This window comes from Schistocerca serialis, chromosome 6, assembly GCF_023864345.2.
Source record: "Schistocerca serialis cubense isolate TAMUIC-IGC-003099 chromosome 6, iqSchSeri2.2, whole genome shotgun sequence".
In the NCBI taxonomy this organism is placed as follows: Eukaryota; Metazoa; Arthropoda; class Insecta; order Orthoptera; family Acrididae; genus Schistocerca; species Schistocerca serialis.
In genome coordinates, this window is record NC_064643.1 from 661,477,755 (window position 1) to 661,502,715 (window position 24,961).

The 24,961-nt window shown below is 45.5% G+C and overlaps 1 protein-coding gene across 1 annotated transcript in view; it reads right to left on the bottom strand.

Moving 5' to 3' along the window:
• The window catches only part of LOC126485021 (protein turtle homolog B-like), a 465,069-nt gene that overhangs the window by 66,214 nt on the left and 373,894 nt on the right, over positions 1-24,961 (bottom strand). The window contains exon 4 of the mRNA XM_050108625.1: positions 16,727-16,828. Within this exon, the coding sequence (XP_049964582.1) occupies positions 16,727-16,828 (102 nt within the window). The remainder of the gene's footprint in view (positions 1-16,726; positions 16,829-24,961) is intronic.

Genomic DNA, 24,961 nt, shown 5'->3' on the forward strand with positions numbered 1-24,961 from the left:
TGAATGATGGAAAATGTTTTGTAATATTCAATAATTGCTAGCCAACGAATGCCACTGTTTCTTATATTTTGAATTTATATTGTGTCACTTACATGCTATATATATGAACACCAGTAGCTTGATGCTACACTCTTTAACTCCTGTATTGAATGATGACTTCTGATGGTTTGTAACTGACCAATGAGTGCCAATGTTCTCTGTAAAAAAGTGACTTATGAACATTATTCTGTAATACTTCATACGTGGTACAGAAATGTTTAATAACTGGGTGATGAGTGCCACAAATTACTCAAATTAGTTGTTAGACTAGTGTAATTATCAATGATGACTGGTATACAACTTCATGTCCTTCACCTTATGACCTAATTACCAGAAATTACTGTAATATACGTTTGTCCTGTCTATCCTCATGCTCATGGAGCACTATATTTGGTTTTTGCACTACTTCTACGTTGGTGTACCTTACAAGAATGTGGTGCTGACACGACATGCTGTCCACCACCTTGAGCGATGGAGATGTTATAATGGTCCCACTGTTTGGTGTACCTAATGTACTACCAAAATGATAACATGGAATATTACTACGACATTTCAGTGTCTTGGCTACACTGATTAATACTTCAGGGAAAAGAACTTCAGATTGTCTCACTTGGTGTTGTGCTTCTGTAGAAAGGTATGGAATTTCAGTGCAGCTGCGTGCAACCTAATGTGCTACAACCATGATGCAAACCTTGCCTTTCCTATCCTAGTTCTTGTAAAACAGTAAAAAAAAAACTACAGTGCGTGTGCACTTTGTCATTTGTTAATATGATTTGTATTCATTACATATGTACTACAGTGCGTGTGCACTTTATGTCATTTGTTAATATGATTTGTATTCATTGCGTATACATTTTGTGATTTGCTGATATATTCTGAACTACAGTGTGTGTGAACTTTATGTCATCTGTTAATATGATTTGTACTCATTGCCTATACATTTTGTGTTTTCCTGATATGTTCTGTACTACAGTGCGTGTGCACTTTGCCATCTGTTAATATGTTTTGTACTCATTCTGTATACATTTTGTCATTGCTTGATGTGTTCTGTACTCAGTGCATGCGCACTATATTTTATTTCATGTTCTGCATTATATTTATGTATATATTCTGTGATTGTAAACTTAGTTAATTAGGAAAATTTTTTTGTTGCTCATGGCAAGTCCAATTGACTCACCAACGCTACCAAATTTTTGCCCCCCCAGTGGAGGGTTATGTAAGACGTATGCATTGCCCGCGATGGGCAAGGCATAGGAGAGTCTCTGACCAGAGAGCAGTATGTAGTTAGTTGTTGCTTGTCACTAGTCGGCAGTAGTCTTGAGTAGTCTGCGTGAGTCTTGTGTAGTCGGCAGTTGTGTGCACGTGTCGGGTGTCTGCTCTGGTCGAGACTCTGGAGGATGAGTATTATTGTTTAAGGTAAAGAAGCAGCCTTGCGCATATCTAGTAATGTATGTGAATTGTCATTCCAATTTTTTTTAAAATGCCACAATAATAATTTTTGTAATATAAAGTAATATTTTTTTTAAAAAAAGCATTCATTTCAATTTAAAGATTTTATCCAATGAATAATTAATTCCTTTCACGAGTCACAAAGCATAGGCCAGCATTGCACGGAGCTGTGCCAAACTTTTTTATGTAAGAGCAGATATATTTCGCAGTTTTTACTGAGGTAAGAATTTTTGCTTTTTTTATTCAGAATACAGGGCCGAGACGCAGCGTTGCTGTCGTCATAAAATTTACCAGGTAACTGAATTTTTTATTATTTTGGTGTTCAGGAATTTTTCTGTTTCGAACTGAACATTAAATGAGAAAAGAATTTTGCGAACATTAAATGTGAATGCATTTCTGAACGGAGATTATAAATGGGAGCCAGTTTTGTTCAGAGGTTACAATATTTAAAATTCATTTAATTATTATTATTGTGCGGAGGTTACACATGGTTCATTGTACATTTTAAATTAAAATATTTCTGTGGGGAGGTTACAATATTTCAGTGATAACCGCAGCATCTCACTCACGACGTAGTGAGGAAAACAAATTACTTAGACGACATTCTCTTTTAAGGCAAAGATGCAAAGGACCTGCTGAACAGCTTGAACGATCTCTTCACTCTCAATCAACAGGCCAATCTAAAATGTAGCATGTGTTGCTGTATTGTTCATCAAGTTGAATATCTTGGACACACTGCTTCCTGCAACTGCCCCACGCTTCAGTACATTCAGGCAGTAAAACTTCTCGTCCTACCAACACCAGCTAGTAGAAATCAGTGTTGGGGAATTGAATTCCTACTAAAAGTCTATTCCCCGTAGGACCACCATTCCTGAACCATTACACTACCTAGTGCAGAGAAACGTCCGTTGGCAAAGGACTGCAGGATGTTACGAAGCTTTCAGACTTAAAACATGTCTCCCTCGTGTCTCACTCCATATGACCCCACTAAATGTCTTATCCTGGCAGCAGATGAGTCCAGCCCCACACGATTGACAGAGTGTAATGGATAGTAGGTTTTGTGACTAAAACCCTCACCAAGAAAGAAGCATTATCCATCATTTTTGGCCTTAAAATTTCCATGATTATGTGTGTGTGTGTGTGTGTGTGTGTGTGTGTGTGTGTGTGTGTGTGTGTGTGTGTCAGGCATTTTAAATAATTTGTGGGCTCTAAGCTTCTGATTCGCCACATGCCACCTTCTATGGTGGGTCCTGTTCCTTTCAGTTATAGTAATGGAAATGGAAATGTGAGTTTGGCATCATTGGCCGGGAGGCCCCTTACGGGGCAGGTACGGCCGCCTTGGTGCAGGTCTTATTACACTCGGCGCCACATTGGGCGACCTGCGTGCCGGATGGGGATGAAATGATGATGAAGACAACAAAACACCCAGTCCCTGAGAGGAGAAAATCTCCGAACCAGCCGGGAATCGAGCCTGGGCCCGTAGGGCGAAAATCCGTCACGCTGACCACTCAGCTATCGGGGCCGTCAGTTATAGTAATGACATCCAGTGTTACTCTACAATACAACAAGCAAATGCTCATACCCTTTCCCACCTATCCCAGTAGTATTCACCGCATTATGTGTCAGAAAAGGCATCGCCCTAGTTCATGCAGCAGCGAGACACCCTGCCTCAGATGGATTAGCAGAAAGTCTTGCCCACAGTTTTAAGAAACAAATGTCCAAACAGCACGGTCACTATCCCCTGCACAAGGCTATCGCCATTTCTCTAGCTTCCTACAGGAGAACACTACAGGATGGTTCATCTCCCGCTGAGACACTTCACAGCCAATGTCATAAGTCATAACCATCTATCCTCCAAACTACAGTTCACAGCCACCCCACTCACTGGTCATCCACCGTTGTTTTTCTCTTGAAGTCCAAGTGTGTGCACTTCTTTTACCTGCGGAAGGCCTACATCGGTTTCTAACAGTAATATCAAAATTACTAGGTAGGGAAGTGCCTCATGTCAATTTTTGGGATAGCACAATGTGCAGAAAACATCTCCACCAAATAACTCTGATTCTTGAGGTTGTGAACTGCTACTTTCAGACATATATTAAAATAATCCACCACCATCCCCCAAATCGTTTACCATATGTTAGCAGAGCTAACGTTGTAAGATGGCTGCTTTATGTTCAGACATCCACATCCAGAAGATTTAAGCAATGTCACATAGTCCCAAAGAACATGGCAATAAAATACATGCTTACTCAGAGACCTAAACTTCTTGGCCTATAGGAAGATTAGTGTGTAGTATTAAGGGATTCACCCCCCCTCCCCTGGGCCCCAAATATGTAGTGGCAAATGCAGCAGCCATAAATAAAAGTGTATTTCATTACAAGGGGGACCCCTGAGACTACACATTGATTTTGTCAAAAACTGGAAGCATGGGTATATGGGTATCTATATCTTTGCTTGCTAGTTCTTTAGAAACATGTGACCTCGCTCAACTTGCTGACATCGAAAATGTACCACTTTCTTTTGTTCCACCTCCAACACCGCCGAGCTTTCTCAATCACTGTCAGCTGCCAGCTCACTGGAGGGCCGCTCAACCCCTTTACACACCACGTGAGCAAATCAGGATGGCCACTATTGGATATTGACATCACCTGAAACTTCCCTAGCTGCGAGAACCTCCCTCGTACACGGATGTTTCTATGACGTTAGCCATTTCCTTTCCTGCACCGGAGGAGAGGAAGTTACGCTGTACTAAGAATTAACGCCTATAGTGTCAGCAGCCAACACTACACAATTTCGTGGAAGACAGATGACCTTGCTCCAACCATACACCAAGAGGCGACGCAAGTGCTGATGAACTTTCCTAGGGCACACGCAGATTCCATTAGAACTCCATGAATCAGGAATCCCAATCCACAACCATTTCCACACTGTCGCTGACATTCACTTCTGCCTTCATGCCCCTGGGAGCTGGCAGCTGTGGACTTATAGCGTTCATGTCCACCTGTACAGAGAAGGCATGGAACTTCTGCTTCCGAAGTGGGTGTGTTCTTGAACTTTTATTCAGTGACACTCTAACCAGTCTACAGCTCCCTGAAATATTATTGTTCTAATTAAAGAAGCAATTTACTTTATGTTTCGCTGTTCTTTGATAAACAACCTATTTCAGTCGTTTGAAACCTGGATATACACTCCTGGAAATGGAAAAAAGAACACATTGACACTGGTGTGTCAGACCCACCATACTTGCTCCGGACACTGCGAGAGGGCTGTACAAGCAATGATCACACGCACGGCACAGCGGACACACCAGGAACCGCGGTGTTGGCCGTCGAATGGCGCTAGCTGCGCAGCATTTGTGCACCGCCGCCGTCAGTGTCAGCCAGTTTGCCGTGGCATACGGAGCTCCATCGCAGTCTTTAACACTGGTAGCATGCCGCGACAGCGTGGACGTGAACCGTATGTGCAGTTGACGGACTTTGAGCGAGGGCGTATAGTGGGCATGCGGGAGGCCGGGTGGACGTACCGCCGAATTGCTCAACACGTGGGGCGTGAGGTCTCCACAGTACATCGATGTTGTCGCCAGTGGTCGGCGGAAGGTGCACGTGCCCGTCGACCTGGGACCGGACCGCAGCGACACACGGATGCACGCCAAGACCGTAGGATCCTACACAGTGCCGTAGGGGACCGCACCGCCACTTCCCAGCAAATTAGGGACACTGTTGCTCCTGGGGTATCGGCGAGGACCATTCGCAACCGTCTCCATGAAGCTGGGCTACGGTCCCGCACACCGTTAGGCCGTCTTCCGCTCACGCCCCAACATCGTGCAGCCCGCCTCCAGTGGTGTCGCGACAGGCGTGAATGGAGGGTCGAATGGAGACGTGTCGTCTTCAGCGATGAGAGTCGCTTCTGCCTTGGTGCCAATAATGGTCGTATGCGTGTTTGGCGCCGTGCAGGTGAGCGCCACAATCAGGACTGCATACGACCGAGGCACACAGGGCCAACACCCGGCATCATGGTGTGGGGAGCGATCTCCTACACTGGCCGTACACCACTGGTGATCGTCGAGGGGACACTGAATAGTGCACGGTACATCCAAACCGTCATCGAACCCATCGTTCTACCATTCCTAGACCGGCAAGGGAACTTGCTGTTCCAACAGGACAATGCACGTCCGCATGTATGCCGTGCCACCCAACGTGCTCTAGAAGGTGTAAGTCAACTATCCTGGCCAGCAAGATCTCCGGATCTGTCCCCCATTGAGCATGTTCGGGACTGGATGATGCGTCGTCTCACGCAGTCTGCACGTCCAGCACGAACGCTGGTCCAACTGAGGAGCCAGGTGGAAATGGCATGGCAAGCCATTCCACAGGACTACATCCAGCATCTCTACGATCGTCTCCATGGGAGAATAGCAGCCTGCATTGCTGCGAAAGGTGGATATACACTGTACTAGTGCCGACATTGTGCATGCTCTGTTGCCTGTGTGTATGTGCCTGTGGTTCTGTCAGTGTGATCATGTGATGTATCTGACCCCAGGAATGTGTCAATAAAGTTTCCCGTTCCTGGGACAATGAATTCACGGTGTTCTTATTTCAATTTCCTGGAGTGTATTATGTGTTACCTTCAGTGGGAATATGAACTACAATATGTAAAGGAAGCAATACAACGAAGTAATAAGGGGGGGCTGCAGGATGGAAGAACTACTCAGAGAGGAGCAGGCCGTGGAGAGAAATTCGTGTTAGGCTGAACTAAACCGGTCATAAGACTGATGATTTAAAAAAAAAAATGATAGCCATGGACAAATTGAGTAATTTGGGTACTGTTTCTTCTTGTGGAAATCTATCAGAATGCTGTTTATGCAACGTGCTATGCGCTATGGATTCAACATAGAATTACGACGTCGTCAGCAGTCTATTAAAAGGTAAGCTATGGGCACCGAGCTCTGTTCAATAGTGGTGCGTCAATACCGAAGGACAAGTGATGAGCTGGACAAAATGGCACCCGAACAGACTACCCATTTGAGGAGCCGACTGACAGCGTTCGGTGTTCGCTGAAGCGCGGCAGAGCAGCGTCGCTCAGTCAGCCTTCCCCAGTCAGCATGCTCCACAGCGCTGCGGAACTTCAAGGTGCTGTGCATCGTGACGCAGTTAGTGACGAAGAACGTATAGGAATAATCGTAACTGAGATTCCTCCACCGCGTAAACGATCTACCGATGCTCTCTCAGTGAGATTACAGCAGAGGAATGTTTCTTTAGTTGATTAGTTATAGTTGATTATATTTTAAAGGGCTAAGGGGTGACACTTACGTCCTTTTACATTCACTTTACCTGACGGAGACCTATCATCCTCAGCGAATAGTTTACTTAGCACAAGAGTTGTGGCGTATGGAGGGACACATTTGTTTCGTCCGCGGCTTCAATAATGCTCAACAGCTTGTTTCGCAGACTCCACGTGAGAGAGGACTGCCTGTGCATTTGCTTGATATGGGTGCCTCTGAGGTAGAGGATAGAGGAACGGCGGATGAGTGCTGTCAGTTAGCGGAGAGTCATAAACGTAATGCATTCTCGAAGCTGGTATACCAAGGAGCTGTGTACAGAACGTAACCAATGGTGAGCATGTTGCGTTGCCTCTGTGTGGACACAAACCACCCAGTGTGGCGTTTTTTTTTTTTTTTTTTTTTTTTTTTTTTTTTTTTTTTTTTTTACATGGTGAGGAAACGGTGACTGGAATGGAGACGCAGACACGCAGACCACGGCTTCCACGTTAGAAGACGTGTTTAGTGGCCGACAGCATTATTTTTGTCGGAGTTCAGTGCAGTGAGTGTATTGGATGATCAGTAACATTACACAGAAAACTGTATGGATACAGTGCGAAGATCCCTGGTTGTATTGTGGTGGCAAGCGTGATTTCTGTAAAAGCTAGAACCATGTTGCATTCGTTATTTATATGTCGTGAATGTGACTGATTAGGTATGGGACATTGTACAGAATGTGATCTTGTTATTATTACGTCGGGATTGTGAGTAATTCCGTTTATACAGTTTTACCGCATACTTTCTTGTTATTTTAGCCCTTAAGAGTGAACTGCTTTGTACATCATATGGCACATGAAAGCCTACTAAGAAATTATCGTAGGTAGTTCTGTAGGTATTTCATAGTAGTTTCGCTTTAATGACTAGTTGCTGATGGGAGTGGCCGTAGTTCTATATTTTGTAGAGCGCTAATGTAAGCTGATTCAATTAATTTACAGTGTTGTCCTCTTGTTGTCCTGCGGTTAATTGCAGAAGATAATTTTACTGTAATTTTTCTGCCTCTGACCTTTGGGTCATATATTGTGCCTTTGGTCGTTGGTCCAATTCTGTTTGCTCGGTGAAGTCTTTTGAATACTTTTTTCATTGGTTTTAAGGTAATTTAAGTTGTTATCTCGTGAGCCCTGCCTGCAAGAACTGTACTGGGCTGTTAATTAAGTTCTGTTTGTCATCATTTCTCTATAGTCAAGATGAGTAGTTCATATTTAACACATTCTTTATAAAATTGAGTCCACAACTGTACAGCCCACAGCCCAAACATCACTCCATCCAAGTACTACGTTACTGAGTTGTTTATAAAAGAAAAGGGAAACGACTCGAAGAAGATGGTCAAAGAATGTGAAAGCACACCTGACGACAGGAAAAATTTGATAGAAATTTGTGCGTTTGAGAAAAGACCGATATGCGAAATTTACAGCAACTACCACCGTCATACTTTACCATAAGATCTTGATAAGAACCACAGAAACTTCCGCTCGTAGGTATAAACGCTAAGTGGGTTTACAGCTTTTACCCACAAACTATCAGTCTAGTTTGTCAGTAGCAGACAGAAAAAGTAAAACCGAAGTTTCAAATTTCGCATTTAAGAAATCATTCACACAGGTGAATCGTCCTAACGTACCGTCTTCTGACCGTCGCACACACCCCCATAAGGAGGACATATTAAATAGAATGCACTCTGCTGCATTGGCCCCTTACTCATCCGGCATTTATCGTGAATCCCACGCCCGGCGACAGGGAAAAATCGTCGGTTACCCCCGTACATAAGGAGGGTAAAAGAACGGACCACAAAATTACAGACCGATATCTTTATCGTGAGTTTGCTGCAGAATATCTGGACACATTACCAGTTAGAATACAATAAATTTCCTAGACGGGGGAAAGCTACCGTCCGTAAACCAGCACTGTTCTAGAAAGCATCGCTCATGCGAAAATCAACATGGCCTCTTCTCACATGATTTTCCACAAACTATGGGTGAAGGGCGACCATCGGAGTCCATATTCCTTGATTTCTGTAAAAAATTTGACTAGGTGGCACACTGTCAACTGTTAACAAAGATACTAGGATAAGTAATAGGTTCCAAGATGTGTGAGACATCTTAAGTTACAGAATCCAATATGTAGTCGTTGAGACGGCGAGTGTCGACATGGTTATCATCAGGAGGGCCCAGGGAAGCGTGACAAGATCGCTGGTATTTTCTATATACATAAATGATCTGGTGCAAAGGGAAAGCAGCAGTCTGTGGCTGTTTGCTGACGACGTTGTGGGGTTTGTAAAGGTCTCGTCGTTGATTGCAGGAGAACGCAGGATGACTTATATAAAATTTTCAGTTGTGGTGATGAATGACAGCTAGATCTAAATGCAGAAAAATGGAAATAATGCACATGAGGATGAAAAACAAATCTATAATGTTCGTGTACAGTTTTAGTAGTGTGCTAATTGACGCAGTTCATGACGATTAAATATCTAGGCGTAATGTTGAGAACGAATTTGAAAAAGAATGAGCGTACAAGGATAGCAATAGGAAAGGAGAATAGTCGACTTCCCTTTATCTGCAGAATATTATAAAAATATGCCTCATCTGTAAAAGAGAACACATAGAGGCCAACAGTGTCACCGATTATTAAGTACCGTTCGCATATTTGGGATCCGCACCAGGTTGGATTAAAAGAAGACGTCGGAGCAATTCTGAGGCTGGCTGCTAGAATTGTTGCCATTAGGTTCGAACACTACGAAGGTACTACGGAGATGCTTCGGGAACTCAAATGGAAATAATTGGTGGGAATGCGACGTTCTTTTCGAGAATCGCTGTTGAGAAAATATAGAGAACCAAAATTTGAGGCTGACTGCAGAAAAATTCTACTGCCGCCAAAGTAAGTTTCGAGTAAGGATCACGACGATAAGATACGAGAAATAAGGGCTCATACGGAAGCGTATAGATAGCCGTTCTTACAGCACTCTTTTAGCAAGTGAAGCAGGAAGGGAAATGACTAGTAGTTGTACAAGGTACCCTCTGTCACGTACCATTCGGTGGATTGCGCAGTATCTATGTAGCTGTATATGTAGATGTAGTAGTGATTAATGAGAAAGAGAATTTTTCAGAAAATAACTACACAATGAACGAGATTACTAGTGGAATAATTTACTTGAGAACTAAGAAACATAGGTAAGGGTGTTATCTAGGTATTATCAGAAATTATTTTAAGGTGGCAATAATTTGCATGTTACGAATCACAGAACATGGGAAGACACTTGACTCAGAAATAGGACAATATGCTGATGGGACCTATCTTTATGAGCGAGTAATTAACTGTGAATCATAATGATTATGACAATTCATCTACAGTGCTGACCTTAATGCGTTTTATCCAAGATCTGCAACAGGCTTCGCTTTGTACTCGAAGGTGGGCCGATGTTGGCCGAAATTGTTTGTTTTTAATAAAGCGATATGCAGCTAGGGTGTACATAACGATTTTTCAGATGTACCAGATACAGTGAAAACTGATTCTCAGTTTGGAAGCGTCGTTGTCCCACATCATCGTTCCTTGACCCATTTGTATTTCTTGACAGGAACAAGCTGAAACACCAAGTTGACAACATGCAAGGGAGTACTCAGCAAGGGGAAATGCGAGCTCTTCTTCTCACCTTTCCGAGCAACATTATGATTCTCAAAAATCGAACTCTCATTCTCCCTCCCTGCTCTCACATTACGGCGAATCAGTTTGCTACGAGATAAAGTATCCTTATGCATTTGCAGTGAACATCGCAAAATGCATTCACCATTCGTATGTGTTCTCAATAAAACAGAAAACGACAAATTGCTGATGCGCAAGAACCTTCTACTAACGTTCACCTATAATACACTCCTGGAAATTTAAATAAGAACACCGTGAATTCATTGTCTCAGGAAGGGGAAACTTTATTGACACATTCCTGCGGTCAGATACATCACATGATCACACTGACAGAACCACAGGCACATACACACAGGCAACAGAGCATGCACAATGTCGGCACTAGTACAGTGTATATCCACCTTTCGCAGCAATGCAGGCTGCTATTCTCCCATGGAGACGATCGTAGAGATGCTGGATGTAGTCCTGTGGAACGGCTTGCCATGCCATTTCCACCTGGCGCCTCAGTTGGACCAGAGTTCGTGCTGGACGTGCAGACCGCGTGAGACGACGCTTCATCCAGTCCCAAACATGCTCAATGGGGGACAGATCCGGAGATCTTGCTGGCCAGGGTAGGTGACTTACACCTTCTAGAGCACGTTGGGTGGCACGGGATACATGCGGACGTGCATTGTCCTGTTGGAACAGCAAGTTCCCTTGCCGGTCTAGGAATGGTAGAACGATGGGTTCGATGACGGTTTGGATGTACCGTGCACTATTCAGTGTCCCCTCGACGATCACCAGTGGTGTACGGCCAGTGTAGGAGATCGCTCCCCACACCATGATGCCGGGTGTTGGCCTGTGTGCGTCGATCGTATGCAGTCCTGGTTGTGGCGCTCACCTGCACAGCGCCAAACACGCATACGACCATCATTGGCACCAAGGCAGAAGCGACTCTCATCGCTGAAGACGACACGTCTCCATTCGTCCCTCCATTCACGCCTGTCGCGACACCACTGGAGGCGGGCTGCACGATGTTGGGGCGTGAGCGGAAGACGGCCTAACGGTGTGCGGGACCGTAGCCCAGCTTCATGGAGACGGTTGCGAATGGTCCTCGCCGATACCCCAGGAGCAACAGTGTCCCTAATTAGCAGGGAAGTGGCGGTGCGGTCCCCTACGGCACTGCGTAGGATCCTACGGTCTTGGCGTGCATCCGTGCGTCACTGCGGTCCGGTCCCAGGTCGACGGGCACGTGCACCTTCCGCCGACCACTGGCGACAACATCGATGTACTGTGGAGACCTCACGCCCCACGTGTTGAGCAATTCGGCGGTACGTCCACCCGGCCTCCCGCATGCCCACTATATGCCCTCGCTCAAAGTCCGTCAACTGCGCATACGGTTCACGTCCACGCTGTCGCGGCATGCTACCAGTGTTAAAGACTGCGATGGAGCTCCGAATGCCACGGCAAACTGGCTGACACTGACGGCGGCGGTGCACAAATGCTGCGCAGCTAGCGCCATTCGACGGCCAACACCGCGGTTCCTGATGTGTCCGCTGTGCCGCGCGAGTGATCAGTACTTGTACAGCCCTCTCGCAGTGTCCGGAGCAAGTATGGTGGGTCTGACACACCGGTGTCAATGTGTTCTTTTTTCCATTTCCAGGAGTGTACATGGTGGGTTATTTCACGTTAGTAGCTAATGAAAATAAAAACAGAGTTTGAATGTATAAATGTTCCGCATGTACCTGAAAGTCTCTTGGCTGACAGAAAGTAATATGTACAAAACTGGTAATAGCTACACCGAAGAGCCAAAGAAACTACTGCACTTGCGTCATATCGTGTAAGTTTCCCGCGAACACGCCTAAGTGCCGCAACACGACGCGGCATGGATTCCACTAATGTCTGAAGCAGTGATGGAGGGGTCTGACACCGGGAATCCTGCAGGGATGTCCATAGATCCGTAACGGTGCGAGAAGGTGGATATCACCTCTGAACAGCATGTTGCACATACGCTCAATAATTTTCATGTCTGGGGAGTTTGGTGGTCAGCAGAAGTGTTTAAGCTCAGAAGAGTGTTCTTGGAGCAGCTGTGTAACAACTCTGACGTGTGGGGTGTCTCATTGTCCTGCTGAAATTGCACAGTGGAAATGAACGGATGTAAATGATCAGACAGGATGCTTACGTATGTGTCATCTGTCAGAGTCGTTTCTAGCCGTATCAGGGGTCTCATATGACTCCCACAGCACACACCCCACGCCATTACAGAGCCTCTACCAGCTTGTTAAGTCCCCTGTTGAAAGACAGGCTCCATGGATTCTTGAGGTTGTCTCCATACCGGTACAAGCCCATCCGCTCGAAGCAATTTTAAACGAGACTCGTCCAACAAGGCAACATGTTTCCAGTTACCAACAGTACAATGTCGGTGTTGACGGACCCAGGCGAGGCGTAAAGGTTTTTCTCGTGCAGTCATCAAGGATACACGAGTGGGTCTTCGCTTTGAAAAGCCCATATCGATGATGTTTCGTTGAATCGTTCGCAAGCTGACACTTGTTGATGGGCCAGACTGAAATCTGCAGAAAGTTGCGGAAGGGTTGAATTTCCGTCACGTTGAACGATTCTCTGCTGCCGTCGTTGATCCCGCACTTGCAGGATCCTTTTCCAGCCGCAGCTATGTCGGAGATTTGATGTTTTACTGGATTCATGATATTCACGGGACACTAGTAAATGGTCATACGGGAAATTCCCCACTTATTGCTACCTCGAGATGATGTATCGCATCACACGTTCGGCGACTATAACACCACGTTCAAACTCAGTTATATCCTGATAAGCTGCATTATAGCAGAGCAGCCGGCCTAACAACTGCAACAGACACTTGCTGTCTTCTAAAGGCGTTGCCTATCACAGTATCATATTCTGCCTATTGAACTTGAATAGGCATGACAATACCAGATTATTTGGCGCTTCAGTGTATTTGTTAGGTAATTATCTGCAGAATTAATGTAACTGCCACAGCAATGAACACTATTGTTAGTCCTGTACTGATTTATACTATACCATTTAGCGATTTTCTTAACCCAAAAGCAAAATATTTAAGTAATTTTTCTAGATTACCTATTCGCCTTTTAAACTGAGTTGTCTTCTTTGGACACATGAAGGTACATCAGTTTATTTTCCACCTTACGAGTCAGTGAGATGGAATACAGACAGACCAAAACTCGTGCCCGACGCGCATAGCCACAAGAATAATAAGAGAGACAGTCAGTTTCAGGGGATAGCGCTGTCAGTAGATTTAAGCTAAAATTAAATCTCTTCAAGAAATAAGTGCATACATATAACGCAGAGTTCAAGTCAGATTTAGGTCTAATTAGGTATGTTTAATTAATTCTTCTGCTGGAATCTAATTAATTTTAGTACGACACGCGGCAGTTACTCAGAAGCATTATCCGAGGTACAAATTTCAACAAGACTATGGCAATTTGCCGTAGGTTACAAGCATTCTCACAGCACAGCAGCAGTAAGTTAATTCCATATTTTTTAGTTCAAAATATGATCTTCCCAAAGTATAGTTGGTACAACGGAGATTTACAATAATAATAATAATAATAACAACTATAATAATAATACTTCCAGTGTAACACACGAAGTGCAGCAGTACCCATTCACCGTTAGGATAGAGCAAGAAAGTATCGTCAGAGCGGAACGAAGTAACACGGGTGAAACGAAGAGGAGTTTCTAATTCAGAATCTTTAATAAAGAGATGGTGAACCTGTCACTGTTGTGTCTGTCGTATTACGACATTCACCATAGTTCAACAACTGCGTTCTCATTAGGGTATGACCATAGGAAACCTGTATGGTCAGTAAATCCCGCGTGTCGTACACTCGCCATCGTAATAAGCGACATCACATCTAGATTACCGATTATGCTGTTATGGCTAATCTTTTGCTTCCTACGGGTCTTTACAAAGCTCTGCGAATCAGTAATGTAGTTACCGTGCCGGATGCCTTTATATTTCCCACTCTACGTAAGCAACTTCAGTGGCACAATCTTGGATTCCCCTAAGATGGTGTCTCAGTGTACTCGACCAGAAAGTTTAGAGAGCGGATGTCTTTGGTAGTGGGAAAGTGCCTTTGTCTTTATTCTTCCATTTGACTTTCTTCCGTAGATGGCAGCAAGAGGTACCTAAAACCCAGACGTTTACAGTACGCATCCTGACATGTGGCAAATATCTCAAGAACCCATCGAAGCTGCAATACAGCGCACTGTGATGAAGTAGCCCGAGAACATTTCTACCTTGGTAGGCGTTCGTATTTTTACTATCTGAGATCACATATTCTTCACTTCACGTTAATTCTGTGTTTTTTATAAATACACACACATCAAAAAAATTTTGCATCACCTCGGTTTCGAGAGTTCCGGAACGTGTACAGAAAACTGGAATAGAGATCAACAAAATCATCATTTCCGTCCTTTTTGTTGTTCATGAAAACTAAACACTGCATGTTGAACCCCTATACAACGAGAGTTTCAGAGGTGGTCGTCCAGATCGCGTACACACCGGTACCTTTAATACCCAGTAGCACGTCATCTTGCATTGATGCATGCCTGCATTCGTCGTGGCATACTATCCACCAGTTCATCGAGGCACTATTGGTCCAGATTGTCCCACTGCTCTACGGCGATTCGGCGTATATCCCGCAGGATGGTTGATGAGCCACCTCCTCCATAAACTGCCGTTTCCAATCCATCCCTGGCATGTTCGACAGGGTTCATGTGTGGAGAACGTGCTGCCCACTCTAGTCGAGCGATGTCGTTACCCTGAAGGAAATAATTGTCAAGAGGTGCACGGTGCGGGTGCGAATTTTCATCCATGAAGACGGATGCCTCGCCATTTTGTGCCGATATGGTTGCATTATCTGTCGGAAGATGACATTCACGTACCGAACTGCCGTCACGGCGCCGTCCATGACCACCAGCGGCGTACGTCGGCCCCACATAATGCCATCCCAAAACAGCAGGAAACCTCCACCTTGCTGCACTCGATGGACAGTGCGTCTAAAGCGTTCAGCCTGACCGGGTGGCCTCCAAACACATCACCGAAGATTGTCTGGTTGAAGGCATATGCGACACTCATCGGTGAAGAGAACGTGATGCCATTCGGCATGTTGTTGGGCCCATCTGTACCGCGCTGCATAGTGTCGTCGTTGCAAAGATCGACCTCGCGATGGACGTCTGGAGTGAAGTTGCGCATCATGCAGCCTCTTGCGCACAGTTTGAGTCGTAACACGACGTCCTGTGGCTGCACGAAAAGCATTATTCAACATGGTGGCGTTACTGTCAGGAATTCTCAAGGCCACAGTCTGCAGGTAGTGGTTGTCCACTGCAGTAGTAGCCCTATTGCAGGCTGAGCGAGGCATGCCATCAACAGTTCCTGTCTCTCTGTATTTCCCCCATGTCCGAACAACATCGCTGTTGTTCATTCCGAGACGCCTGGACACTTCCCTTCCTGGCACAAAGTAACCATGCGGACGTGATCGAACCGCGGTATAGACCGTCTAGGCATGGTTGAACTACAGACAACACATTCCTGGTGGAATGACTGGAGCTGATCAGCTGTCGGACACCCTCCGTTTAATAGGCGTTGTTTATTCATGGCTGTTTACATCTTGGGCGGGTTTAGTGACATATGTGAGGCGTCAAATGGATTGTGTCTGTAATACAATATCCACAGTCAACGTCTACTGTCAAGAGATTCTTTGAACCGGGGTGATGCAAAACTTCTTTTGATGTGTGTAGTTCAAGTTAGCTTCTTCAAATCGCCTGTTTCTGGCGTACTCATTATAAACAGTATAGTCCGTGTAGGAAGGTGTACGCCTCTGTGAATCTGTGGTGAGCGTTCAACTTTCCAAAGAAGGAATCATTATTAGCCTGTTCTGAAGCTGGTTGGCCACTGTCGCGATCACGAGAGTTATGTTTAGTTTTGGTGAAACCCCAGTCATGTGTGCTTCACTAAAAGCAGAAAAATTCTGCCTTCTGATATCCTTTAACGGGGTTTTAGGAAGGCTACTATGACGAGCTGAGGTACATTTTTACACAACTTGAATTTTCTCTTACATGCGGACAGAAGTGAGAGATAATTTTTCCCCAAATGCAGGGGGCTTACACGTCTTTTAGAGAGGACATATAACCAGATGCTTCATGCGCAATGTTAAATAATTCTGTTTGACGCTAAGGACTTGGTCAGTTATATTCGGGTGTAATAAACGTGGAAGAGGAAAGAGAGAAACGAAGGTAGAGGCGTGAATGAGTTACTTGCAGATGCCGCGCGTGCACCACCAGGAATCGGTCGTCGCTGCTGTACGTTGCCAGCCCCACGGTGAGTAGGTGGTAGTCCTTGCGTCGTATCCACGACACCTGCAACACACAAAGGAGAGCAAGAATGTAATATCTGTAGATAGGGCGGCCAAGTGAACATACCCACAGCTACTGTCATCTTGAATATACAAACAATGTCAACATTCTTGACGTCCTGAAAATACGGCCTGTTTCCCTCCCCAGTCATCCCTTTGGCTTCTTCAATGGGTTCCATCTCTTATGGCCCTGTCGTCGATACATGGTTAAACAGCAAACTTTCTTCTGTCCTCTGTGAAGGTCGAACCATCAAGGTCAGCATCTGTTTAGAGAACTTCTATTGGGGGGAGCCCTATGTGTTATCATACATTACGATCATGCTGAATGTTTTAGGCTTTGTGTAGTCTCTAATCTTCTGAATACTCTGTAGAGTTCTAATGTTTGTCATGAGCGGTTCTAGGCAGCATGGGATAATGTAAGACAGATTTGTAGGCCGGTCGCTGTGGCCGTGCGGTTCTAGGCGCTTCAGTCTGGAACCGCGTGACCGCTCCGGCTACAGGTTAGAATCCTGCCTAGGGTATGGATGTGTGTGATGTCCTTAGGTTAGTTAGGTTTACGTAGTTCTAAGTTCTAGGGGACTGATGACCACAGATGTTAAGTCCCATAGTGCTCAGAGCCATTTGGACCATTTTTGAACAGATTTGATGACGGCCAATTGAGCCAAGACGCCACATTTAGCAGAAAGAGTACGGAGTGACCTTCGAATAAGGATCGATGCTTCATTCTCCGTCGTCCGGTGGCAGCAATATTTCATCTTTTAACTTCCCCTTAAATATATGCTGAATACTTTTTTACTCTTAGCTGATGCGGTTTCATTTACATATACGAATTTTATGGTTGTAAACAGTAAATGTCAATCAAGTACACGGGGAAGCCATAGATAAGCACATTGTAAGTATAGAAAGTTCGATTCCCATGCTCAGCCTTATCAATTTCCTAAGCCCTCACAAAACGTTAGAACGTAAACAAAATGTAAATCAGAAACTTGCTGTCAGATTAAAAGTGTGTGACGGACCAAGACTAGAACTCTGGACCAATGCTGTGAGGACGGATTGTGGGTCATGCTTAGGTAGCCCAATTGGTAGAATTTTTAACATCGTGCACTCTGACAGCAACTGTGATAATTGAACATGTAACACGTCAGCCTCAGTTGTAAATAGAAACCAATTTTTTCCCAGGTTTCAGACAAAGTAATTTGGCTTTCTTCAGAAGCCTCTTGCGGCCTACCGACTTCGTCTGCACAATGGGGCCTATTGTTTCTTTACATCCCAAGTAATGTAGATGTATGACTGGTTACTACGGTGCTACAGTTTTATACTTGAAATGGCCAACCTTTAGCATGCATTAGTTTACTGTCACTAGTTCCTGAATAGGCCAAATTATTTTGGCTGAAACCTGGGAGAAGACTGGTTTCTATTTGCAACTGATGCTGACGTGTTACATGTTCAATTGGTAGAACACTTGGCCGCGATTGGCTAAAGCCTCGTGTTCGATTCTCGGTTCTGCATACAGCTTTAATCTCCCGGAAGTTCAATATCAGCCAACGTTCAGCTGCAGAGTCAAAATCTCACTTACGAAACGTAAATAATAATAATGCATACTTTATAAGCTGATGGATTTTGGCGTGGGCCTTACCTATACCGAGAGGGCGAATTTTAGACTGAAAACGGACACGAGTGCCCTTTTGAACGGCGTGGGTGTGTGGGATTACAGGCGGAAACTGGTAATACTCGAATATAGCACCAATGACGTCAGGAAAAACTCTTTGCAAAGTAGCATTTCAGAGGCGAGAAGTGACTTTCGTTCGGAGCTTTGTAGAGTATTCAGGGCCATGAAGGGTTTTCACGTTGAGACACTGTATAGGAGCAAGATGAAATATATAACAGGCAAATATTCCAGCGTGAAGAGAATTACTGAGTACAACAACTTTGTTCTGGAACAAATACTTTAGATGTTATACTATGAGAAGCACGTGTCCACATATAAAATTTATATTGTCATTAATATTAATTAATTTGTGACAAACAAGATTTCGTTGATCAGCTCTTCTTAAGGGCAATGAATTTATATGCACCAAATTTACCAGCGATACATGGTAGAGGCGCGATAGTGCGAGGTAATACAGTAATAGAATTTATCAGTGTATAGACACGCAGAGGTAAGATAACAAATGAGATATTGTGCTATCCCATTCAGGGATCATAGTAGCAGCAGAATTCGAGATCACAAGGTGCAAATAACTCATCCAGTAGCAGGTAAATTGATGACTAGTTATAATGGAATTAAATTTTGAAATTAGAACAAAACAAAAAGGACTAACACTAAAACGCATAGACGATGAGAAAGAAAAGACAAGTTCCTTGCAAAAAAGCACTAAACGTCTTTGAACGTCTAAGAATGTCTTGTAACTAATACACTCTTTGTTCTATAGCATAATATTTTAAAAAGATAAATTAATAGCATGTAATTCGGGTGTAAATCAGCAGAAAATCAGTTTCTTAATTTGATTGTTTCATTAACTTGCATGTGATGCAATACACTATTCTAATCAGTCATGAATAATTAAAATAATTTACATCATAATTGTGAGACATGATATAAGGTAAATTTTTGAAGTAACAGGCCAGGGAGGCGAGTCTATAAAAAGACCGCTGCAGAGTTCACAGCTGGTGATGCTAAGTGAGGCAGTTAGATCAGGGAGCTGCTGGTGTCACAGGTTGTGGTGTCACAGGGGCAGCTAGAGGAGGAAAATACTGATGTCTTGTGCTAGAAAGAGGGGCAGCTAGTGGACGGAACTGCTGGTGTCACAGGTGGTGGTGGTCAGAGAGGCTGCTAGCGGAGGGAACTGCTGGTGTTGCAGGTGGTGGTGTCCAGAGGGGCAACTAGAAGAGGGAATTCCTGGTGTCACACGTGGTGGTGGCCAGAGGGTCGTCTAGAGGAGGAAACTGCAGGTGTCACGAGGGGTGGTGGCCAGAGGGCCATCTAGAGGATTGAACTGCTGGTATCACAGGTGGTGGTGGCTAGAGCAGCATCTAGCGGAGGGAACTGCTTGTGTCACAGGTTTTGGTGGCCTGAGGGGCAGCTACAGGAGGGAACTGCTGGTGTCACAAGTTTTGGTGGCCAGAGGGGTAGCTACAGGAGAGAACCGCTGGTATCTCAGGTGGCGGTGGCCAGACGGGAAGCTACAGGAGGGAACTGCTGGTGTCTCAGGTGGTGTTGGTCAGAGTGCAACTAAAGGAGGGAACTGCTGGTGTCACACGTTTTGGTAGCCAGAGAGGCAGCTAGAGGAGGGAACTGTTGCTGGCGTAGGTGGTGTTGGCCAGAAGGGCAGCAAGAGGACAGAACTGCAAGTGTCACAGGTTGTGGTGGCTAGAGGGGCAGCTAGCGGAGCGAACTGCTGGTGTTACAGGTGGTGGTGGCCAGAGGGACAGCGAGAGCATTGAATTGCTGGTGTCACAGGTGGTGGTGGCCAGTGGGGTTGCTAGAGGAGGGAACTGCTGCTGGCGTAGGTGGTGGTGGAAAGAGGGGCAGCTAGAGGAGGGAACTGCAAGTGTCAGAGGTTGTGGTGGCCAGAGGGGCAGCTAGCGGAGGGAACTGCTGGTGTTACAGGTGGTGGTGGCCAGAGGGACAGCTAGAGGATTGAATTGGTGTCACAGGTATTGGTGGCCTGAGGGACAGCTACAGGAAGGAACTGCTGGTGTCAAAGGTGATGGTCGTCAGTGGGGCAGCTAGCGGAGGGAACTGCTGGTGTCACAGGTGGTGATATCTAGAGGGGCATCTAGCGGAGGTAACTGCTTCTGTCACAGGTTTTGGTGGCCAGAGGGCAGCTATAGGAGGGACCTGCTGGTGTCAAAGGGGGTGGTGTTCAGAGGGGCAGCTAGAGGAGGGAACTGCTGTTGTCACAGGGGAAGGTATCTACAGGGGCATCTAGCGGAGGTAACTGCTTCTGTCACAGGTTTTGGTGACCTGAGGGACAGCTACAGGAGGGAACTGCTGGTGTCAAAGGTTGTGGTGTTCAGATGGCCAGCTAGAGGGGGGAACTGCTGTTGTCACAGGGAGTGGTATCTTGAGGGGCATCTAGCGGAGGTAACTGCTTCTGTCACAGGCTTTGGTGGCCAGAGGGGCAGCTACAGGAGGAAACTGCTGTTGTCAAAGGTGGTGGAGTTCAGAGGGGCAGCTAGAGGAAGGAACTGCTGTTGTCACCGAGGGTGGTATCTAGAGGGGCATCTAGCGGAGATAACTGCTTTTGTCACAGGTTTTGGTTGCCTGAGGGACAGCTACAGGGGGGAACCGCTGGTGTCACAGGTTTTGGTAGCCAGAGGGGCAGCTACAGGATGGAACTGCTGGTGTCACAAGGGATGATGGCTGGAGGGGTATCTAGCAGAGGTAGCTGCTTGTGTCACAGGTTTTGGTGGCCTGAGAGGCAGCTACAGGAGCAAACGTGTGGTGTCACAGGTTTTGGTGGCCAGAGGGTCAGCTACAGGAGGGAACTGCTGGTGTCAAAGATGGTGGTATTCAGAGGGGCAGCTAGAGGAGGGCACTGTTGTTGTCACAGAGGGTGGTATCTAGAGGGGCATCTAGCGGAGATAACTGCTTTTGTCACAGGTTTTGGTTGCCTGAGGGACAGCTACAGGGGGGAACCGCTGGTGTCACAGGTTTTGGTAGCCAGAGGGGCAGCTACAGGAGGGAACTGCTGGTGTCACAAGGGATGATGGCTGGAGGGGTATCTAGCAGAGGTAGCTGCTTGTGTCACAGGTTTTGGTGGCCTGAGAGGCAGCTACAGGAGCAAACTTGTGGTGTCACAGGTTTTGGTGGCCAGAGGGTCAGCTACAGGAGGGAACTGCTGGTGTCAAAGGTGGTGGTATTCAGAGGGGCAGCTAGAGGAGGGCACTGTTGTTGTCACAGAGGGTGGTATCTAGATGGGCATCTAGCGGAGGTAACTGCTTCTGTCACAGGTTTTGGTGGCCTGAGGGACAGCTACAGGAGGGAACTGTTGGTGTCAAAGGTTGTGGTGTTCAGAGGGTCAGCTAGAAGAGGGAACTGCTGTTGTCACAGGGGGTGGTATCTAGAGGGGCATCTAGCGGAAGTAACTGAATCTGTCACAGGCTTTGGTGGCCAGAGGGGCAGATGCAGGAGTGAACTGCTTGTGTCAAAGGTGGTGGAGTTCAGAGGGGCTGCTAGAGGAGGGAACTGCTGTTGTCACCGGGGGTGGTATCTAGAGGGGCATCTAGCGGAGGTAACTGCTTCTGTCACAGGTTTTGGTTGCCTGAGGGACAGCTACAGGAGGGAACTGCTGGTGTCACAGGTTTTGGTGGCCAGAGTAGCATCTAGCTGAGGGAACTGCTGGTGTCTCAAGGTTGGTGGCTAGAGGGGCACCTAGCGGAGAGAACTGCTGGTGTTACTAGTGGTGGTGGCCAGAGAGGCAGCTAGAGGAGGACGTCAGTGCTGTCCATCCTATTGCCATGAAAGGTCGGTAGCTTGGTTTGGCGGAAGCAGATGTTGTGTTTCTCTAGGTTGGACTTTAAAATAGCTTGAGTGGCGGATCGCCAAGATTAATGAATTGCACAGAAATGTTTGGGATATTTACCGCCAGTGAGGAATCGATTTTCAGCTGGTTCACAGATGTGCCTGGACAATGGAACTGTAGGGAAATTATTAGCAGTTCGTTAAGTAGTTTGTGTTACACAGACATGTGATCCTACTTTCGTTTACAGTAGTATTATTGCCTGTTTTGTAGCGTGCATCTTGTGATTTTGCTCAAGCTTAGTGGCCTTAAAGGAATAAAGAATTAGTCTTAAATTACTTTTGAAAAATTAATTTTTATTGATGCACAGTTGCCCATGTATTTCCTATATTTTGTGCAATTGGTTAACATCAATTGAACTCTTAGAGATTTTTCAGGAAGAGCATGCAGATCTACACTTAATGGTAACAAGTAGTTATGCGGTTTGGCCAATAATCCGAAAGCGACATTTTTCATAATATTTCACTTATCCGCCAGAAGTAGTAAGTTTCGTTGTGTTGATACCCCATTGTCACATGTGGAGAGTGAAATGAGACATGAGGACAAATACAGATTTGTTGAATTAATTTATTTAATCTTGTCCTCACATGAGGAACAGCTTGTTGGGGTGTTTTATTGCCTCTCACGTGAAACAATAGATGTCCGGCTTTGCTGATAGTGCAAACAGTTTTGCCGAGCATGGGGTCACTCGAATGCCGCTGTCAGCGTTGTCTCTGGCTGCGATCGTGATGAAAACACGGAGGCGCACCTGGTGATAGCCGTCAACTCCCTCCAGTGAGTTGACAACTCCCTTGTGACCACGTACTGCATTCCAGATGTTGCTCCTGGTGTCACAGGCTCGTGGTGTTGGTTGTGATACTGACATGAGAATCATTTAGGGCATTAACGGCTGAGTACTTGACTTATAGGCTCATTTAGGGCTTAATGCACACACTCTAAACACTTCTGTGGTGGCAAGTGAGGAAAGGCTTCCATCCTTCTGGTATCTAGTGTATTGCAGCATGGGTTGTTGCTACACTGCGCTTCGTAGTGCCAGTCCGTCGTGTGTTGCCTTTCAACGCATAGCATTGTTTTCTGCCAGCAGCTTATTTCGTTATTATCTCACTTGCGCCCTGGCGTGATTTTTGGGCAAATGCGGCCGATACGCTACACTGCCTTTTTATTAAGACTCGGTCTCTCGGGTCAACAGTAGCTTGTCCTTTACCCTAGATATCCTGGCGACTCACCATTCTCGTTCTGTTTCACCTCTTAAGAATTACCCTAAACTGGCTCCATTAACCCCATCATTTAATCTTCACACATCTCCGTTGGGCCCCTTGCCCTGCTCCGTAACTCAAACACTATGGAACTTATTTCACCACTAGGATTCTTGCAAGATTACTTCTAACTCCCTATTCACGACTTACAAGCTAAAATGAATCTGTTATTCTTAATACTTCCGCCTTGTGCATTCACCTTCCTTCTGATGCTTTGTGCTTGGGGTATCCACCCCACTGGAATATGAACGACAGCTGGGTCTGATATCAGTCTTGTGCCTCGTGTTCTACCTACTAAAACAAGGATTACGCTCTTTGTGGTGGATGTTTGACAATAGTAAATGTTTCCTCTTTTCGGTTCTGATTTTCCCAGTATACGTTTACATGTTGTGATACAGTTCCAAGGAGATTCGTCCCACGTACTAGTTCATAAGCGTGTTTGTAGACTGTACTTATTTCGGTCCTAGAGTTTGATTTAACCTGGCTTTATCTGTGGCAATTAGCACTTCCATGGTCTCCTCTGGCCAATGCAAAGGAGGCTGCGAAATATTCAGGTGAGTTATTACTGAAATCGTGGTAGGCAGAAGGTAACTAGGCCCCATTATCTCACACGCTGTTTCATTTAATAAAAAACCTCTCCCGTTAAATTGTAGCTTCTCTGCTGATGTAAGCTTCCCGTGCTCGAAGCCACTACATCCATTTTGTCAAAGATAGAGTACAAACAATGCGCCTCGACCTGCTGAAAGTACAATTACGGTTAGATCACTTTTTTACTGCATTCTGTTACTTCCTTTTGTCCCATTAAAAATTTCACTTTGTAAGAATCCTGCCCTCTATTATTACCATATTTGGACAGACTGTGATATCCCCTCAGTGGCGTATTTGTAACTTTGCCTCTACCATTTCTACATATGTTCCGTTGTCTTTTGCAGTTAAAGTAGTCGCCGCGTTTCTGCTCTTACAAGTTTCTTCAGTATCTCCCACTACGCAGGATATGCATGAATGATGTAACACACGTATTGTGCTTGTTTTATGTTGCTGGTACAGAATCGGAAATGCAAACTTTCGCTCCATCAGGTGCTAACGATACCGTGACTGTCCTGAAATAAAAAGGTAAGGCTTAGCGCTCAGGTTCTAAAACCGCTCCAGGTCCGGCGGTAGTTCCTTATGTACATTCCTGAGACCCTCTAAATACTGCTCTGGCGACAGCACGTTTTCCCCTACCTGACGTCTTACATCGTGGTGCACAGTCTGCTGTAGTTCTCTTACTTTCCCCTCATTCTTCGCAAACAAAATCTTCTATGGACTGCAACAATTTTTGTCATTACTATTTCCCTGTCTAAGACTTCAACTTCC